The sequence below is a fragment of the Notolepis coatsorum genome (genome assembly GCF_963971535.1).
Source record: "Notolepis coatsorum genome assembly, chromosome: 14".
NCBI lineage: Eukaryota > Metazoa > Chordata > Actinopteri > Aulopiformes > Paralepididae > Notolepis > Notolepis coatsorum.
Window position 1 is genome coordinate 109,319,903 of NC_140178.1, and position 15,989 is coordinate 109,335,891.

The window sequence follows — 15,989 nt, forward strand, 5'->3', positions numbered from 1 at the left end:
ACTGGCATTACAACTGGAGTTGGTCTCTTGACCAAGGTACTGGCATTACAACTGGAGTTGGTCTCTTGACCAAGGTACTGTTATTACACCTGGAGTTGGTCTCTTGACCAAGGTACTGGCGTTACAACTGGAGTTGGTCTCTTGACCAAGGTACTGACATTACAACTGGAGTTGGTCTCTTGACCAAGGTACTGGCATTACAACTGGAGTTAGTCTCTTGACCAAGGTACTGGCATTACAACTGGAGTTGGTCTCTTGACCAAGGTACTGTTATTACAACTGGAGTTAGTCTCTTGACCAAGGTACTGGCATTACACCTGGAGTTGGTCTCTTGACCAAGGTACTGGCATTACAACTGGAGTTGGTCTCTTGACCAAGGTACTGGCATTACAACTGGAGTTGGTCTCTTGACCAAGGTACTGGTATTACAACTGGAGTTGGTCCGTTGACCAAGGTACTGGCATTACAACTGGAGTTGGTCTCTTGACCAAGGTACTGGTATTACAACTGGAGTTGGTCTCTTGACTAAGGTACTGTTATTACAACTGGAGTTGGTCTCTTGACCAAGGTACTGGCATTACAACTGGAGTTAGTCTCTTGACCAAGGTACTGGCATTACAACTGGAGTTGGTCTCTTGACCAAGGTACTGGTATTGGAGTTGGTCTCTTGACCAAGGTACTGGTATTACAACTGGAGTTGGTCTCTTGACCAAGGTACTGACATTACAACTGGAGTTGGTCTCTTGACCAAGGTACTGGTATTGGAGTTGGTCTCTTGACCAAGGTACTGTTATTACACCTGGAGTTGGTCTCTTGACCAAGGTACTGACGTTACAACTGGAGTTGGTCTCTTGACCAAGGTACTGGCATTACAACTGGAGTTGGTCTCTTGACCAAGGTACTGACATTACAACTGGAGTTGGTCTCTTGACCAAGGTACTGGCATTACAACTGGAGTTGGTCTCTTGACCAAGGTACTGACGTTACAACTGGAGTTGGTCTCTTGACCAAGGTACTGGCATTACAACTGGAGTTGGTCTCTTGACTAAGGTACTGGCATTACAACTGGAGTTGGTCTCTTTACCAAGGTACTGGCATTACAACTGGAGTTGGTCTCTTGACCAAGGTACTGTTATTACAACTGGAGTTGGTCTCTTGACCAAGGTACTGGCATTACAACTGGAGTTGGTCTCTTGACCAAGGTACTGGCATTACAACTGGAGTTGGTCTCTTGACCAAGGTACTGGCATTACAACTGGAGTTGGTCTCTTGACCAAGGTACTGGCATTACAACTGGAGTTGGTCTCTTGACCAAGGTACTGGCATTACAACTGGAGTTGGTCTCTTGACCAAGGTACTGGTATTGGAGTCGGTCCCCGGGCGCCACACTGTGTGGCTGCCCTCACTGTTTCTAAATAGTTACGACGGGTCAAATGCAGAGGATGGATTTCCCCCAAGGGGATTAATAAAGGTTCAGCTTAACTTAAACATGTCTCTCTTGCTACAGATGAGAGAGGATGACCGAGTAGCCATCCATGAGGCCATGGAGCAGCAGACCATCTCCATTGCTAAGGTATGTTCTTGTCTTATCTCTTTTAAACCTACGAGCCCGAAAGAAGCTCGGTGCCGTCTGAAACCCAAGGAGCTGAGCTTTCTTCACATATTTTACGGTAATCCAAAAACTGTGGGAGTTATTGAGGAAGTAAACGCAAGTAGAATTCTACCTGCTTCAAGGTCAACCACCAAGGTCAAAATTCCGCCTAGAAAAAAAGTTAGTAAAAAATGTGCCTAAAAAGCATAATCTAAAAGGCCAGGGTTCAAATGTTTTATTGCAGTTGCATAATAGTTTTTTTTTTTTTTTTTACTTACATTTTTATTTAACATTTATAGACATACAACACAACATTTACAGTGACAACCATAACATAACAACATACAGATGTGGGTCCCTTGAATATGGCCTCGTTCAGCCGTCCAGACCCCCGTAAGAGGAGAGAAACCCCTCCCTCCCGCCCTCCTCCCCGAGAGATGGAACACCCCCATATCCTGGTCCACCATGCACGGAGCCGAGCACCCATGCATAATAGTTTCATGTTCAAAATGTACATGTGATAAGCTAAATTGATGGTCAATTGCGGTGTCTACTTCACTAAAAACCTGTAAAAATCCCATTCCGCCTCTTGTTTTCCTCGTCTAATAACGGGTTGATACACTCAAAACATACAGTAAGATCAAACAATAACGGACATTGAAAGGTGAAGTAGTTCTGGAAAAAAAGGGTGAAAAGCACTTACTCGCAGCACATTCTCTGACAATTACACAGCAATAACAACTACATATACCCAGGTAGACTGTTTCAGGCTTAGGCTTTAAGACACTCCCACCCGCCTTGCTGCCACAGTGAAACGTGAACATACAGGTTTCCATGGTTCTTCCAACATGGGTGCATTATCTGGGTGGCTCAGAATAAAGCGGCTCGCCTGGCACTACTGTTCATACAGGACAAGTATTGGTTTTATGCATGAACATCTGACATGGCTGATGGTTTAAAATTTATTATTATTATTATTATTATTTTTATCTTTTTCCCCCTCCTTTTCCGTTTTTCTCCCATCCCAATGTTAGTCGTTATGCCAATTCCCAATCCCCTTCTTGGTCGTTGCGCACTCTACCCCCTACCGTCGGCCTGGGAGTGCGGAGACTATCGCATGCTTCCTCCGACACATGTGTAGCCAGCCCACCGCTTCTTTTCACCTGGCAGCGCGGACTCTCACTGGGGGAGTGTAACGTGTGGAAGGGTCACACTACCTCCCCCAGATCCTTCCCTCGCTGTGGAGGCGCCCCAACCGAACTGTAGGGGTCGCTGTTTACAACGACCAGGACCCACCCCACCGGCTTCCCACCCGCTGACACTGCCAATTGTGTCAGTATGGACGGCCGACCAAGCCAGAGGTACCGCAGCTGGATTCGATCCCACTGTCTCTGCGGTGGTAGACAGACGCTTAGTCCGCTGCGCTACCCGGCCGCCCTATCGATGAGTCTTCTAATGCTACTGCGGAACATTATCAGCACTGGTAAGCCATCTAGCTTGGCTCAGCAGTTCGAAATGACTTCTGCACATGGTTACAACACTAGAGGGGCCGCTTCTGGTAACATCAAAAACAGCACCAAAATCAAATTGTTCTGAAACTCACTGGCATATATAGGTCAATAGTACTCTGGAATGCTCTGCCGAAAAACATCTTATCCACAGTACATGTCAAAATAACTATGAAATAATTATAAAGAGATATCTTGCAAACTTGTAAAGTATGTAACTTATCTGTGTATATTTCTAATTTGACTGGAATGTTAGTTTTTATTAGGGCTGACTCATATTAGTCGAATAGTTGACTAATCGATCGAAAGGAGCCGTAGTCTACTGCCAACCTCTTAGTCGAATGCAATTTTTTTTTTTTATTAATTCTTCTTATTCTTTTTTTTTTTATTTATTTTTTAATCATTCTTTCCAAAAGAAAAGAGGCCTAGAAGCGTGGCTAACGCTAATGGCACGCATACCAGAGGCTAACTGCCTAAGAAAACAGGCACAGAGGCACTGAAAGAGGATTTCACCCATCTAATGAACACACTAGACTAGACGAATATCAAGATGTATCCATCAGTGGACCAATTGCATGCTTTTGCAGAGGAGAAGAAGCCTTCAGTCGACTCCTTCAGACATTAAGCACCCCCACAGCCCAAATGGAATGATAAATTATATATATATACTTTTTTTCCCCCCTTTTTTTTCATAGTGTACTATCTGCTATTTTTGGCGACTACAAGTCGACTATACAGATCCTTAGTCGGGGACAGCCCTAGTTTTTATATTGTGAATCATGTGTTTTGTTTTATTTTTAATTATTTTTAGTTGTACAATTGTATTGGTTTTTGTCCAGGACCCCAGGCAGACTAGAGGCTATTTCACGTGTCTCTAATGGGGGGATTCCTTTAACCCTTTCACTGCCGCACGACAGCGGGTTAACCCTTTCACTGCCACGCCAATTTTTTATTTTTTATTTTTTTTTGTGACCTGCAACAGGGCAGTTTTAAAACCAGAGACAGTGGACAGACTTGTCTTTCTTGCCTGCAACTTAAAGTAATGGCTTTGCTTGTCCAAATGACAATACTGACCAAATTGAGATTTATTTTTCTCTTGTCCATTTATTTTGTTTGCTTTCTAATTTAAAATACAATTTGAAACCGTCTGTACACAGTAGGCTATGTGTGCTAGCAGAGCTAGACTCCAGTCACGAGTCACGGTGCACATGTGCGGTGGTTTGTCCACCAACAAAGCGCCAAAAGATCGAAAATAAACTAGCAGAGCCAGAACTGTTCAACTCCCCTGGAGCCACAGCCAGCAGAGAAGCCGGTTTACTTTAGCTTTTAAACCAGCTGCAGCCTGAGAACTGGAGTGTGAGGGGATGTAACACTAAAGATGGTGGCAATGACAAAGAATTGCTGCAAAATAAACATACATCTGTTTTTAAAAAAAAATATATATATATATATTTTTTAATACATACATTAACAATTCGATAATTATCGATATCGAGAAATATGATAACATTATCATATCGTTATCGCAATATGATTTTTTTTCCATATCGCCCAGCCCTAGGTTAACCCTTTACTATCACACTGCCGACTGTAAATCGCTTGGTAGTGTGATTAGTAAAGGGTTTAACCTTCTGTCGCGTGGCAGTGAAAGGGTTATTATTAATAAACACAAACGTCCACCTCCAGGCCGGCATCGTCACCACGCTGAACTCCCGCTGCTCGGTGCTGGCCGCCGCCAACTCGGTGTTCGGCCGCTGGGACGACACCAAGGGGGAGGACAACATCGACTTCATGCCCACCATCCTGTCCCGCTTCGACATGATCTTCATCATCAAGGACATCCACGACCAGGCGAAGGACATGGTGAGGGGCGTGTTGGGGTTCAGGGGAGCGCTGGAGATGTACCATAAGATATGTACTATATGTAAAAAAATATATATATATTTTTGTGCAAAATCAACTCTGCCTCTCTTTGTTAAACTACAACAAGCAATGCTGTTTGTTATTTAAGATGAGGTCGGACTCGGCACTGACAGATTTGTGTTCATTGTGCTGCTTTTATAAAGCCTCAAATGACGGCTTACAATATTTCATGGAAGCAAAGTGTTTAGTTTGTCTAAGATTTAAAAAGGTTTAAACTTTACAGCACTGACAAAGTTGAACAAAGTGCTGTACAAGTCCCACAACATAAAAAAAATATATAATAATAATTAAACGTTTTTTTTTACATTTTAATTTCTAAGCTTCGAATTAAAATCGAATCTCAGCCGCGAAGCTTCGAATTCCAAAAAGATTATCGAAGGTCAGCCCTAATATGTACTATACTGTACTATAATTCTGTGACCTGTACCTGTATGTCTTCTACTACATGTACCTCCCAGCGTTTCCATTAGCCGGTAATTACCGGTATTTTACCGGCAAAATCTGTTTAAGTCCGACATATTTTATCTCTCCGGTCTTAATGTCCGGTGAAAATAATTCCCTGAGTCTAAGCACAATTTGATTATTTGAATTGTATTAAAATAGGCTAAAATTAAATAGCCTATGCGATGAACGAAACGATCATTACATTTGTTTCCTCGTTGCTTCTAATAATGACAACGACGTTGTCGGCGAGAGCTTAGTGCTGGGTGTGCGGACTTTTCTGAAGCTGTAGAGCCGCAGTACCAGCAGTACAATGCAATATTCCAGCAGTACTCCAATTCAGCCATTTTCAGCCAATGTTGAGTGGGGGGCGCTGTTGTGCGGTTCCCAGAAAAGAGCCAATAACAGCTGAACAGCTTCTCTGCAGCGCCATACTCTTTGCAAATAAGTCGTTGCGAGGTGGAGAGAGTCGTCACGCAAACCCACAATAATGTTGCCGTCTCTCTGCTTTCTCAGTTCTTCGCTTGATATAATTAATACAAATGTCCAATATAACGGAATTCGTTAGCTCATAAAAATGTGATTATAACAGACTGCTGTTTAGTGTCGGACCGACTGCGTATCGGTCTATTTTATTTCAAGTCAGCAGCAGCACGGAGTATCGAGGGACTTATTTTATTTGGAATATATTAATGACTGTATACGTGAAGTTGAACATTATGATATGTGTGACGTGTCTGATACAACGAGGTGAAGCGATGTCGACTCGAGATTCATTTGGGGGTGCGTGTGACAGAGCTGCTGCAGCGGGAGCTTGATGCTGGTAGCGTATCGCACTAACTTGAGAGGCGAGAGATAGTAATTTGATTCTGCAAATCAATTTCTCATTCTTCGCTTGATGTAATTAATACACATGTCCAATTATAACGGAATTCGTTAGCTCATAAAAATGTGATTATAATAGACTGCTGTTTAAAACTCTGACCGGAATATCTCGAATATGTCCGGTGATAGAAATCTTGCAGGACACTCAGACCGGCACGAATATGTTCTAACGGAAACGCTGGTACCTCCCCCCCCCCTGCTGCTATGCCTGAATTTCCCCAAGGGGATCAATAAAGGAATATCTTATATTCCTTTATTGATCCCTTTGGGGGGAATTTCAGGCATCATAGCAGCAGTGGGGGGGGGGGGGGGGGGGGGGTACGGGCAGGGTGATACTAGAAGACTATAAATATAGGTAATACAATTATAGTACAGTAGAAAAGTAAAAATAAACAATATAAATTACTCTGAATGTAACCAAGTAGGCAGTATTTAAAAATGGGGAAAGGAATACCAGTATGGATGAGGATGCTGGGGAAAGGAATACCAGTATGGATGGGGGGCTGGGGAAAGGAATACCAGTATGGATGAGGTGCTGGGGAAAGGAATACCAGCAGGGGAGGAAATTAGGCCACTTTACTCGCCAATTGCGAGTATTTTTTACGTTTGGCGAGTAATTCATGAAGAGCACTCGCCAGTCTGGCGAGTACTAGTAATTACAAAACAAAACAAAAAAATCATTCTGCAATCTGCTGATTCGCTCACTGACACAAACCGAACTCTGACTCCCCCCTTGATTCCTCCCATTTGCGCCACATAATAATCAGACCATAACCAATGAACATCATCGTTGTACAGATGCGCTCTAAGCTCCTCCAATGAACACTCGTTTTCTAGAAGATGCCGCCCATCTAGGGGAAGTGGACAGACCACTGCGCGCAGACCTACAAACTCCTGCCACCGGCAGCCGGCTTGACAACGTAGACAAACTTACAAAAACACATGAGTGGATGAAAATAATTGCATGTAGAGTCGTCGCTTTCGGATATCGGTGCGGTGTGACATGGGGGCGAACAACAGCATGCGACGCGTCTCCTTCGAGTCGGATGAGAATGACAAGTCAACCAGGCCAGCATTAGCCGGCTAGCTACCTAGCATGTAACAAGCTACCATAACGCGCATTCAACATAGTGGACGACTATACTGAGCGGCTTTGCTTAAATGCAGCCGAGTGACATTTTATTATTACCGGGTTTCCCAGCATATCACCACTCGCCCATATGCCCTTCACAACGGTGATGTTGTCATATTTGGCATTCAGAATACACAGCTGAACCCCTAGCGTTGTCGATTCGGTTCCAATGTATTGTCATCTTACAGCACAAGTACAGAACAACCAGAATACATTTGGCATACAACCAGAGTGCAAATGTAACAAGTCAAGTTCAAGTTGTTTTATTTAGCTATTACATTACAGTGAAATGCTTGGTTCTTTCACTGCCCAACCCAGTATTGATTGATTGATTGAAAACTTTATTAACAGATTGCAGAATGGGTACAATACAGTACAGCTCAATACACACTTGTTAAGGGGATGCAGACCAGAGAAGGACTTTAGTCTTGTTTACATCAGGGTCCCCCATTTCAGTCCTGTTTGCTTAATGCCTTGTCCACTTCCTCCACACTCCAATATGTTATGATGAATTGAAAATGGGGGACCCTGATGTAAACAAGACGAAAGTCTTTCTCTGGTCTGCATCCCCTTAACAATTGTATGTATTGAAGTGAACTGTACTGTACCCATTCTGCAATCTGTTAATAAACCTTTCAATCAATCAATCCCTTCAACCCTGCTCCTGTCAAACCTGCTCTTTCCATTCCCTCCATCATGTCCCCCCTTTCTGATGAATATTTCCTGCACTTAAGAGTCAGACACACATTCCTAGTAGTTGAGCTGTGATGAATGAAAACTTTATTTAACAGATTGCAGAATGGGTACAGTACAGTACGGCTCAATACATGCAATTGTTAAGGGGATGCAGACCAGAGAAAGACTTTCGTCTTGTTTACATCAGGGTCCCCCATTTTCAATTCATTTTCAATTCATCATTCAGTATAACCTAGACCAACCCAACCCAGCATCTTTCACTGCCCAGTTCAGCCCAACCCAGTCCAGAATAGTTCCCTCTTTCATGTTAATATGTGATTTAATGATGTAATATTTTGAAGAGTAGAGACAGTGTGATTAATTTACTATGATTGAAAATCAATTTAGACGAAGACGTACAAAGAAGTAATTATCACAATTAGCGATTTTTTTTGTCTGGTAAAAAATCTATTTGGCTGGTAAAAAAAATCAGATACCCGCCAGTTGGCTGGTAAGCCAAAAAGTTAGTTTCCTCCCCTGAATACCAGTATGGATGAGGTGCTGGGTCGACTGAATCAAGAGACTAAAAGTGATTAGAGGAACCGTGAATGAATTTACTATGATATCAACAAACGGCAACATTTTGACAGCTTTGCTAGCCGTCGTCGGGGTTCATCGCGGAGGGTTTTGTCTTCTATTGGTTCTGCTAAGCGCCGTAATGTTTAACACGAGCCCTTCATCGTCTATTGTAGGGGTAGGCAACCCTAGGCACGCGTGCCTGCATAGGCACGCAGGGGCATTTTCATTGGCACAGGGGGCAGCATAAAAAAAAATATATATATATATATATATATATATATATTATTTTTTGCTTTGAAATATTATAGTGAAATATTTTGCACTGTTGTCGCATTTATCTTGTTGAAATCCTCCCACAGGTTCTTTTTTGTAAGTCGCGTATATCAAGGAGGCTTTTCTCTGTAGCTCAGATGTTTTGTTTGAAGGCTTGCCAAACAAAGAGACAATCAAATCAAGGATAAAAGATATCCCCATGTAGTGTCGAGCGACGCATCAACAAAATGTCAGAAAATATCTGAGAACAGCAAACAGCTGGATTAAAAGATGCTCCGGTGTGCAGCTTAAAGTGACCAACTACAGCCCCCAGATAACGGAGCTCAGTAAAGCAAAACTGTTTGTCTGCATTGCACCCCCGCCCCAACTCAGATTTAGGGTTGATGCAACCATCATAATAATATTGTTAATAATAACAATAACAATAATGATGTAATAATGTAAAAACGATCAAAAAGACCCCTGAAAACCAATGGGGTTTTTCTTCACAGTTGCAGATAAAGATTAGGCTACACTAATATTATAGTATATGACTCATCATAAAAATTTAAATAAAACATTTAACATAAATGACATAGCCCATCACCATCACTTTCGTACCAACCGTGCCCTTATTGGGTTATATTCATTAAAAAAAGTTGATTTAATTTTTTTTAAGACTCATTTAATCAGATTAATCACTTTATTCAAATTGAGGATTTTGTTTGAGGATATTATATATATATATTTTTTATGATGTCATAAAATATGACGACAGACATTCGAAGCTTCGTTCGAAAACATCAATAGAAGCTTCGAATGTAAAAAAAATATGACATTCGGTGCAGCCCTAGTTTAACACGACCCCTTCGTCTTCCTCAGATCCTGGCTCGCCACGTGATGAACGTCCACCTCAGCGCTCACACGCAGACGGAGGCCGTGGAAGGAGAGATCCCACTGGCCACCTTCAAGAAGTTCATCGCCTACGCCAGAACGTGAGTCGTCTGCTATGCGCTCCCTGCCCACTGACTTTTAACCTTTTTAACACTGATTCACATTCCTTTCCACCGAGTGTTGGATGTTTTCCTTCCATGTTGGGGGTTTTGATATGTGAGGGGGATGTAAACAAAGTAACAAACGTAACTTCTCTTGTAAACAAGTCTCAGTGGAACAGTTATGCCATGCTTTTAAGATGAGATATTCCTTTATTGATCTCCTTGGGGAAATTCAGGCGGCATGGGGGAGGGAGGAGGGGAGGTATCGGCAGGGTAATAGTAGAAGACATAAATATAGACAATGAAATTATAGTAAAGATAAAAATAAGCAGTGTAACTACTATAATTCAATCTGAATACAAGCATATGAGCAAGAAAACGGTGTAATCAAAGGTGCAGATGTGGTGTGAATCCTTCCCGACAGTAAATGTGGTGTTTCCCCGACAGTAAATGTGGTGTTTCCCCGACAGTAAATGTGGTGTTTCCTGACAGTAAATGTGGTGTTTCCCCGACAGTAAATGTGGTGTTTCCTGACAGTAAATGTGGTGTTTCCCCGACAGTAAATGTGGTGTTTCCCCGACAGTAAATGTGGTGTTTCCCGACAGTAAATGTGGTGTTTCCCCGACAGTAAATGTGGTGTTTCCTGACAGTAAATGTGGTGTTTCCCGACAGTAAATGTGGTGTTTCCCCGACAGTAAATGTGGTGTTTCCCGACAGTAAATGTTGTGTTTCCCCGACAGTAAATGTGGTGTTTCCCCGACAGTAAATGTGGTGTTTCCCGACAGTAAATGTGGTGTTTCCCGACAGTAAATGTGGTGTTTCCCCGACAGTAAATGTGGTGTTTCCCCGACAGTAAATGTGGTGTTTCCTGACAGTAAATGTGGTGTTTCCCGACAGTAAATGTGGTGTTTCCCGACAGTAAATGTGGTGTTTCCTGACAGTAAATGTGGTGTTTCCTGACAGTAAATGTGGTGTTTCCCCGACAGTAAATGTCGTGTTTCCTGACAGTAAATGTGGTGTTTCCCGACAGTAAATGTGGTGTTTCCCGACAGTAAATGTGGTGTTTCCCGACAGTAAATGTGGTGTTTCCCGACAGTAAATGTGGTGTTTCCTGACAGTAAATGTGGTGTTTCCCGACAGTAAATGTGGCCTTTCCCCGACAGTAAATGTGGCGTTTCCCGACAGTAAATGTGGTGTTTCCTGACAGTAAATGTGGTGTTTCCTGACAGTAAATGTGGTGTTTCCCCGACAGTAAATGTGGTGTTTCCCCGACAGTAAATGTGGTGTTTCCCGACAGTAAATGTGGTGTTTCCTGACAGTAAATGTGGTGTTTCCTGACAGTAAATGTGGTGTTTCCCCGACAGTAAATGTGGTGTTTCCCCGACAGTAAATGTGGTGTTTCCTGACAGTAAATGTGGTGTTTCCTGACAGTAAATGTGGTGTTTCCTGACAGTAAATGTGGTGTTTCCCGACAGTAAATGTGGTGTTTCCCGACAGTAAATGTGGTGTTTCCTGACAGTAAATGTGTGAATCCTTCCCGACAGTAAATGTGGCCTTTCCCCGACAGTAAATGTGGCGTTTCCCGACAGTAAATGTGGTGTTTCCTGACAGTAAATGTGGTGTTTCCTGACAGTAAATGTGGTGTTTCCCGACAGTAAATGTGGTGTTTCCCGACAGTAAATGTGGTGTTTCCTGACAGTAAATGTGGTGTTTCCTGACAGTAAATGTGGTGTTTCCCCGACAGTAAATGTGGTGTTTCCCCGACAGTAAATGTGGTGTTTCCTGACAGTAAATGTGGTGTTTCCTGACAGTAAATGTGGTGTTTCCTGACAGTAAATGTGGTGTTTCCCGACAGTAAATGTGGTGTTTCCCGACAGTAAATGTGGTGTTTCCTGACAGTAAATGTGTGAATCCTTCCCGACAGTAAATGTGGTGTTTCCTGACAGTAAATGTGGTGTTTCCTGACGGTAAATGTGTGAATCCTTCCCGACAGTAAATGTGGTGTTTCCTGACAGTAAATGTGGTGTTTCCTGACGGTAAATGTGTGAATCCTTCCCGACAGTAAATGTGGGCCTCGCCTCTCGGCCGCCGCCGCCGAAAAGCTGCAGAACCGCTACGTAGTGATGAGGAGCGGAGCGCGGGAACACGAGAGGGAGAGCAGCAAGAGACCCTCCATCCCCATCACCGTCAGGTGGGTCTCTTTTTTTTTTTACCCTGTTCATCCAGAGAGAGGGAGAGAACAATGCTAGACCCTGAAAAAAGCCATTTATAATGCATGTCACCTACACTTTGAGTGCCAGCGACGTGTTATGTCGTTATTTCATGCCCCCGTTGAGTGCTGACGACGCGAATTGTCGTCTTTTATTTACTTTTTTATTAGCGATCTGAATTAATATTTCATCAACCGAGTCTCCCGTTGGTACAGCAGCCCCTCTATGAGCTCCGATGGGAAAATACCGCCCCCTATCGTCTATCCCTGTGTAACTGCAGGCCATTCGATTAGACTGGTGGATCTGTGGGGGGGGGGGGGGGGGGGGGGGGAGCCTACTGGCTCCACTATGCTGGCGAGGGATCTGATGAAGAGGGAAGTGATCGCGAGATGGAAAGCAGCCTGGAATATATATTTACAGCAGCCAATAATCAATCAATAAACGCGATCGATATTTGGAATGGCGATCAGGAATTGGAATAATCTTTTTGGAGAACATCTGATCTAAGGTAAGGAGTCTGTTACCAGTTTTAGGATAATCTGAGCTATTTTCACTGAGATAACAGCGTGTCCCGTATGTGTGTGTGTGTGTGCTGTTGAGGAAATAAGATACCGTAATTCCTCTAATAGTAACCGGTATTCAATAAAAAACCGGGTCTCTATTAATGACCGGGTGCGCTGTTGAGCTAAGCAATTATAAGCCGGCCTCCTAATACAAGCCGGGTTTCATGTATATGCTGGCCTGGCTGTGCAGTAAATACCATATAATGGTATGGTGTTAATGTTTACTAAGAGAGTAAGCCTACCTCAGAATTGTATAAAACGAAGTTATTATTATTATTATTATTATTATTATTATTATTATTATTATTATTATTATTATTATTATACCAGTATTGTGATTGCACTATTTTACTTTATTTAACTTTTTTTGACCACCTGTAATTGCACTGTTTACTCACGTGTTCTGTGTTCTCTCCTCCTCACGTGTTCTGTGTTCTCTCCTCCTCACGTGTTCTGTGTTCTCTCCTCCTCACGTGTTCTGTGTTCTCTCCTCCTCCTCCTCACGTGTTCTGTGTTCTCTCCTCCTCACGTGTTCTGTGTTCTCTCCTCCTCCTCACGTGTTCTGTGTTCTCGTCCTCCTCACGTGTTCTCGTCCCCTCCTGCTCACGTGTTCTGTGTTCTCGTCCCCTCCTGCTCACGTGTTCTGTGTTCTCGTCCCCTCCTGCTCACGTGTTCTGTGTTCTCGTCTCCTCCTCCTCACGTGTTCTGTGTTCTCGTCCCCTCCTCCTCACGTGTTCTCGTCCCCTCCTGCTCACGTGTTCTGTGTTCTCGTCCCCTCCTCCTCACGTGTTCTGTGTTCTCGTCCCCTCCTCCTCACGTGTTCTGTGTTCTCGTCTCCTCCGCCTCACGTGTTCTGTGTTCTCGTCCCCTCCTCCTCACGTGTTCTCGTCCCCTCCTGCTCACGTGTTCTGTGTTCTCGTCCCCTCCTCCTCACGTGTTCTGTGTTCTCGTCCCCTCCTCCTCACGTGTTCTGTGTTCTCGTCCCCTCCTCCTCACGTGTTCTGTGTTCTCGTCCCCTCCTCCTCACGTGTTCTGTGTTCTCGTCCCCTCCTCCTCACGTGTTCTGTGTTCTCGTCCCCTCCTCCTCACGTGTTCTGTGTTCTCGTCCCCTCCTCCTCACGTGTTCTGTGTTCTCGTCCCCTCCTCCTCACGTGTTCTGTGTTCTCGTCCCCTCCTCCTCACGTGTTCTGTGTTCTCGTCCCCTCCTCCTCACGTGTTCTGTGTTCTCGTCCCCTCCTCCTCACGTGTTCTGTGTTCTCGTCCCCTCCTGTGGAGATGGAGATGATTATAAACTTTATTTGTAGCCGTTGGGACGCGGTTTGTTCTGGATTAACGGTATATCAACAGTTAATGTCGGGCCTGATAACAGGCCGTCGGAACCTTCATTTATAATAATAATAATAATAACTTTATTTGTATACCACCTTTTTTGGGAGAAATAAGTATAATAATAAGTAAGACACACGATGAGTCGGATTATAACAGATGTTAATGTTCTCTCCTCCTCCTCACGTGTTCTGTGTTCTCTCCTCCTCACGTGTTCTGTGTTCTCTCCTCCTCACGTGTTCTCGTCCTCCTCACGTGTTCTGTTCCCTCCTCCTCCTCATGTGTTCTGTGTTCTCTCCTCCTCACGTGTTCTGTGTTCCCTCCTCCTCATGTGTTCTGTGTTCTCCTCCTCCTCACGTGTTCTGTGTTCTCTCCTCCTCCTCATGTGTTCTGTGTTCTCTCCTCCTCACATGTTCTGTGTTCTCTCCTCCTCACGTGTTCTGTGTTCTCTCCTCCTCACATGTTCTGTGTTCCCTCCTCCTCATGTGTTCTGTGTCCCCTCCTCCTCATGTGTTCTGTGTCCCCTCCTCCTCACATGTTCTGTGTCTCCTCCTCCTCACGTGTTCTGTGTCCCCTCCTCCTCACGTGTTCTGTGTTCCCTCCTCCTCCTCACGTGTTCTCGTCCCCCCCTGCAGGCAGCTGGAGGCTGTGATCCGCATCGCAGAGTCTCTGGCCAAGATGAAGCTGCAGGCTGTGGCCGGAGAGGAGGAGGTGGACGAGGCCCTGAGGCTGTTCCAGGTCTCCACGCTGGACGCTGCGCTGTCGGGCAGCCTCTCAGGTGTGTGTGTGTGTGTGTGTGTGGCTCTCAGGTGTGTGTGTGTGTGTGTGTGTGGCTCTCAGGTGTGTGTGTGTGTGTGTGTGTGTGGCTCTCAGGTGTGTGTGTGTGTGTGTGTGTGTGGCTCTCAGGTGTGTGTGTGTGTGTGTGTGTGTGTGGCTCTCAGGTGTGTGTGTGTGTGTGTGTGTGTGTGGCTCTCAGGTGTGTGTGTGTGTGTGTGTGTGTGTGGCTCTCAGGTGTGTGTGTGTGTGTGTGTGTGTGGCTCTCAGGTGTGTGTGTGTGTAGGGCTGGGCGATATGACGATATTATATAAATATCGGGTACAGTTCATTAACGATACACTTTTTTAACGTATCGTGGATATCGTGATGTTTTGCCCAAGAGGATTGTGTCGCGTCAATCTGGTCCACCCCGTTCAAACTTTTGAACAACGCCGCTCCACGCACTACTGCATCAAAGTTAGTACTTATGATTAACAAAGGCATTCGTTTTGTGGCATCAACATTATATAGTTACACGTTATATAGTTACACATCAGCGTATTTACCCAAACATAGCAACGTCCGATGACGACACATGGATAGCAAGCGTTACTGTTCATATCTCAGTCCGTGCCGAGTTGTGCGTGCCCATTCTGCTGTCTGTTAATAAAGTTTTCAATCAGACAGATGTATGGAACGGCTTTTATTATAACATTTGTTGCAGTAAAATCATTATGCCTCGTTGTTATGCTGCGGTGCGCTAGTAATCACTTGTCGGCTGCGGTGAGCTGTTGTTGTTGTCGTTGAGCTGAGCTCTCGTTAAAATCAAAGGAGGGCATTCAGGAATGTAAAAAAAGAATAGCGCTGCTTGCCGATTGGTGCTAAGAACAGCAGGGCGGGTACAAGTGGTGTGACGTAATTGGCAGACTCGACTGTCAATCAAAATTATTCTGTTGCCGGCTGAATGATTGAATGAATTAACGTTATTAACGATTGCAGAATGGGTACAATACAGTACAGCTCAATACAACAACAGTGGACTGACTGGAGGATGAAGACCAGAAAAAGACTTTTGGCTTTTTTACATAAGGGTCCTCCATTTTCAATTCATCAAAACATTTAGAGACATACAAATATACATAAAAATGCTAAA

General features: G+C 44.1%; 1 protein-coding gene across 1 annotated transcript in view; it reads left to right on the top strand.

Moving 5' to 3' along the window:
* The window catches only part of mcm5 (minichromosome maintenance complex component 5), a 72,691-nt gene that overhangs the window by 40,643 nt on the left and 16,059 nt on the right, over nucleotides 1-15,989 (top strand). Inside the window, 5 exon segments of the mRNA XM_084329530.1 lie at nucleotides 1,508-1,573; nucleotides 4,786-4,962; nucleotides 9,869-9,981; nucleotides 12,044-12,172; nucleotides 14,716-14,858. Of these exon segments, the coding sequence (XP_084185656.1) occupies nucleotides 1,508-1,573; nucleotides 4,786-4,962; nucleotides 9,869-9,981; nucleotides 12,044-12,172; nucleotides 14,716-14,858 (628 nt within the window).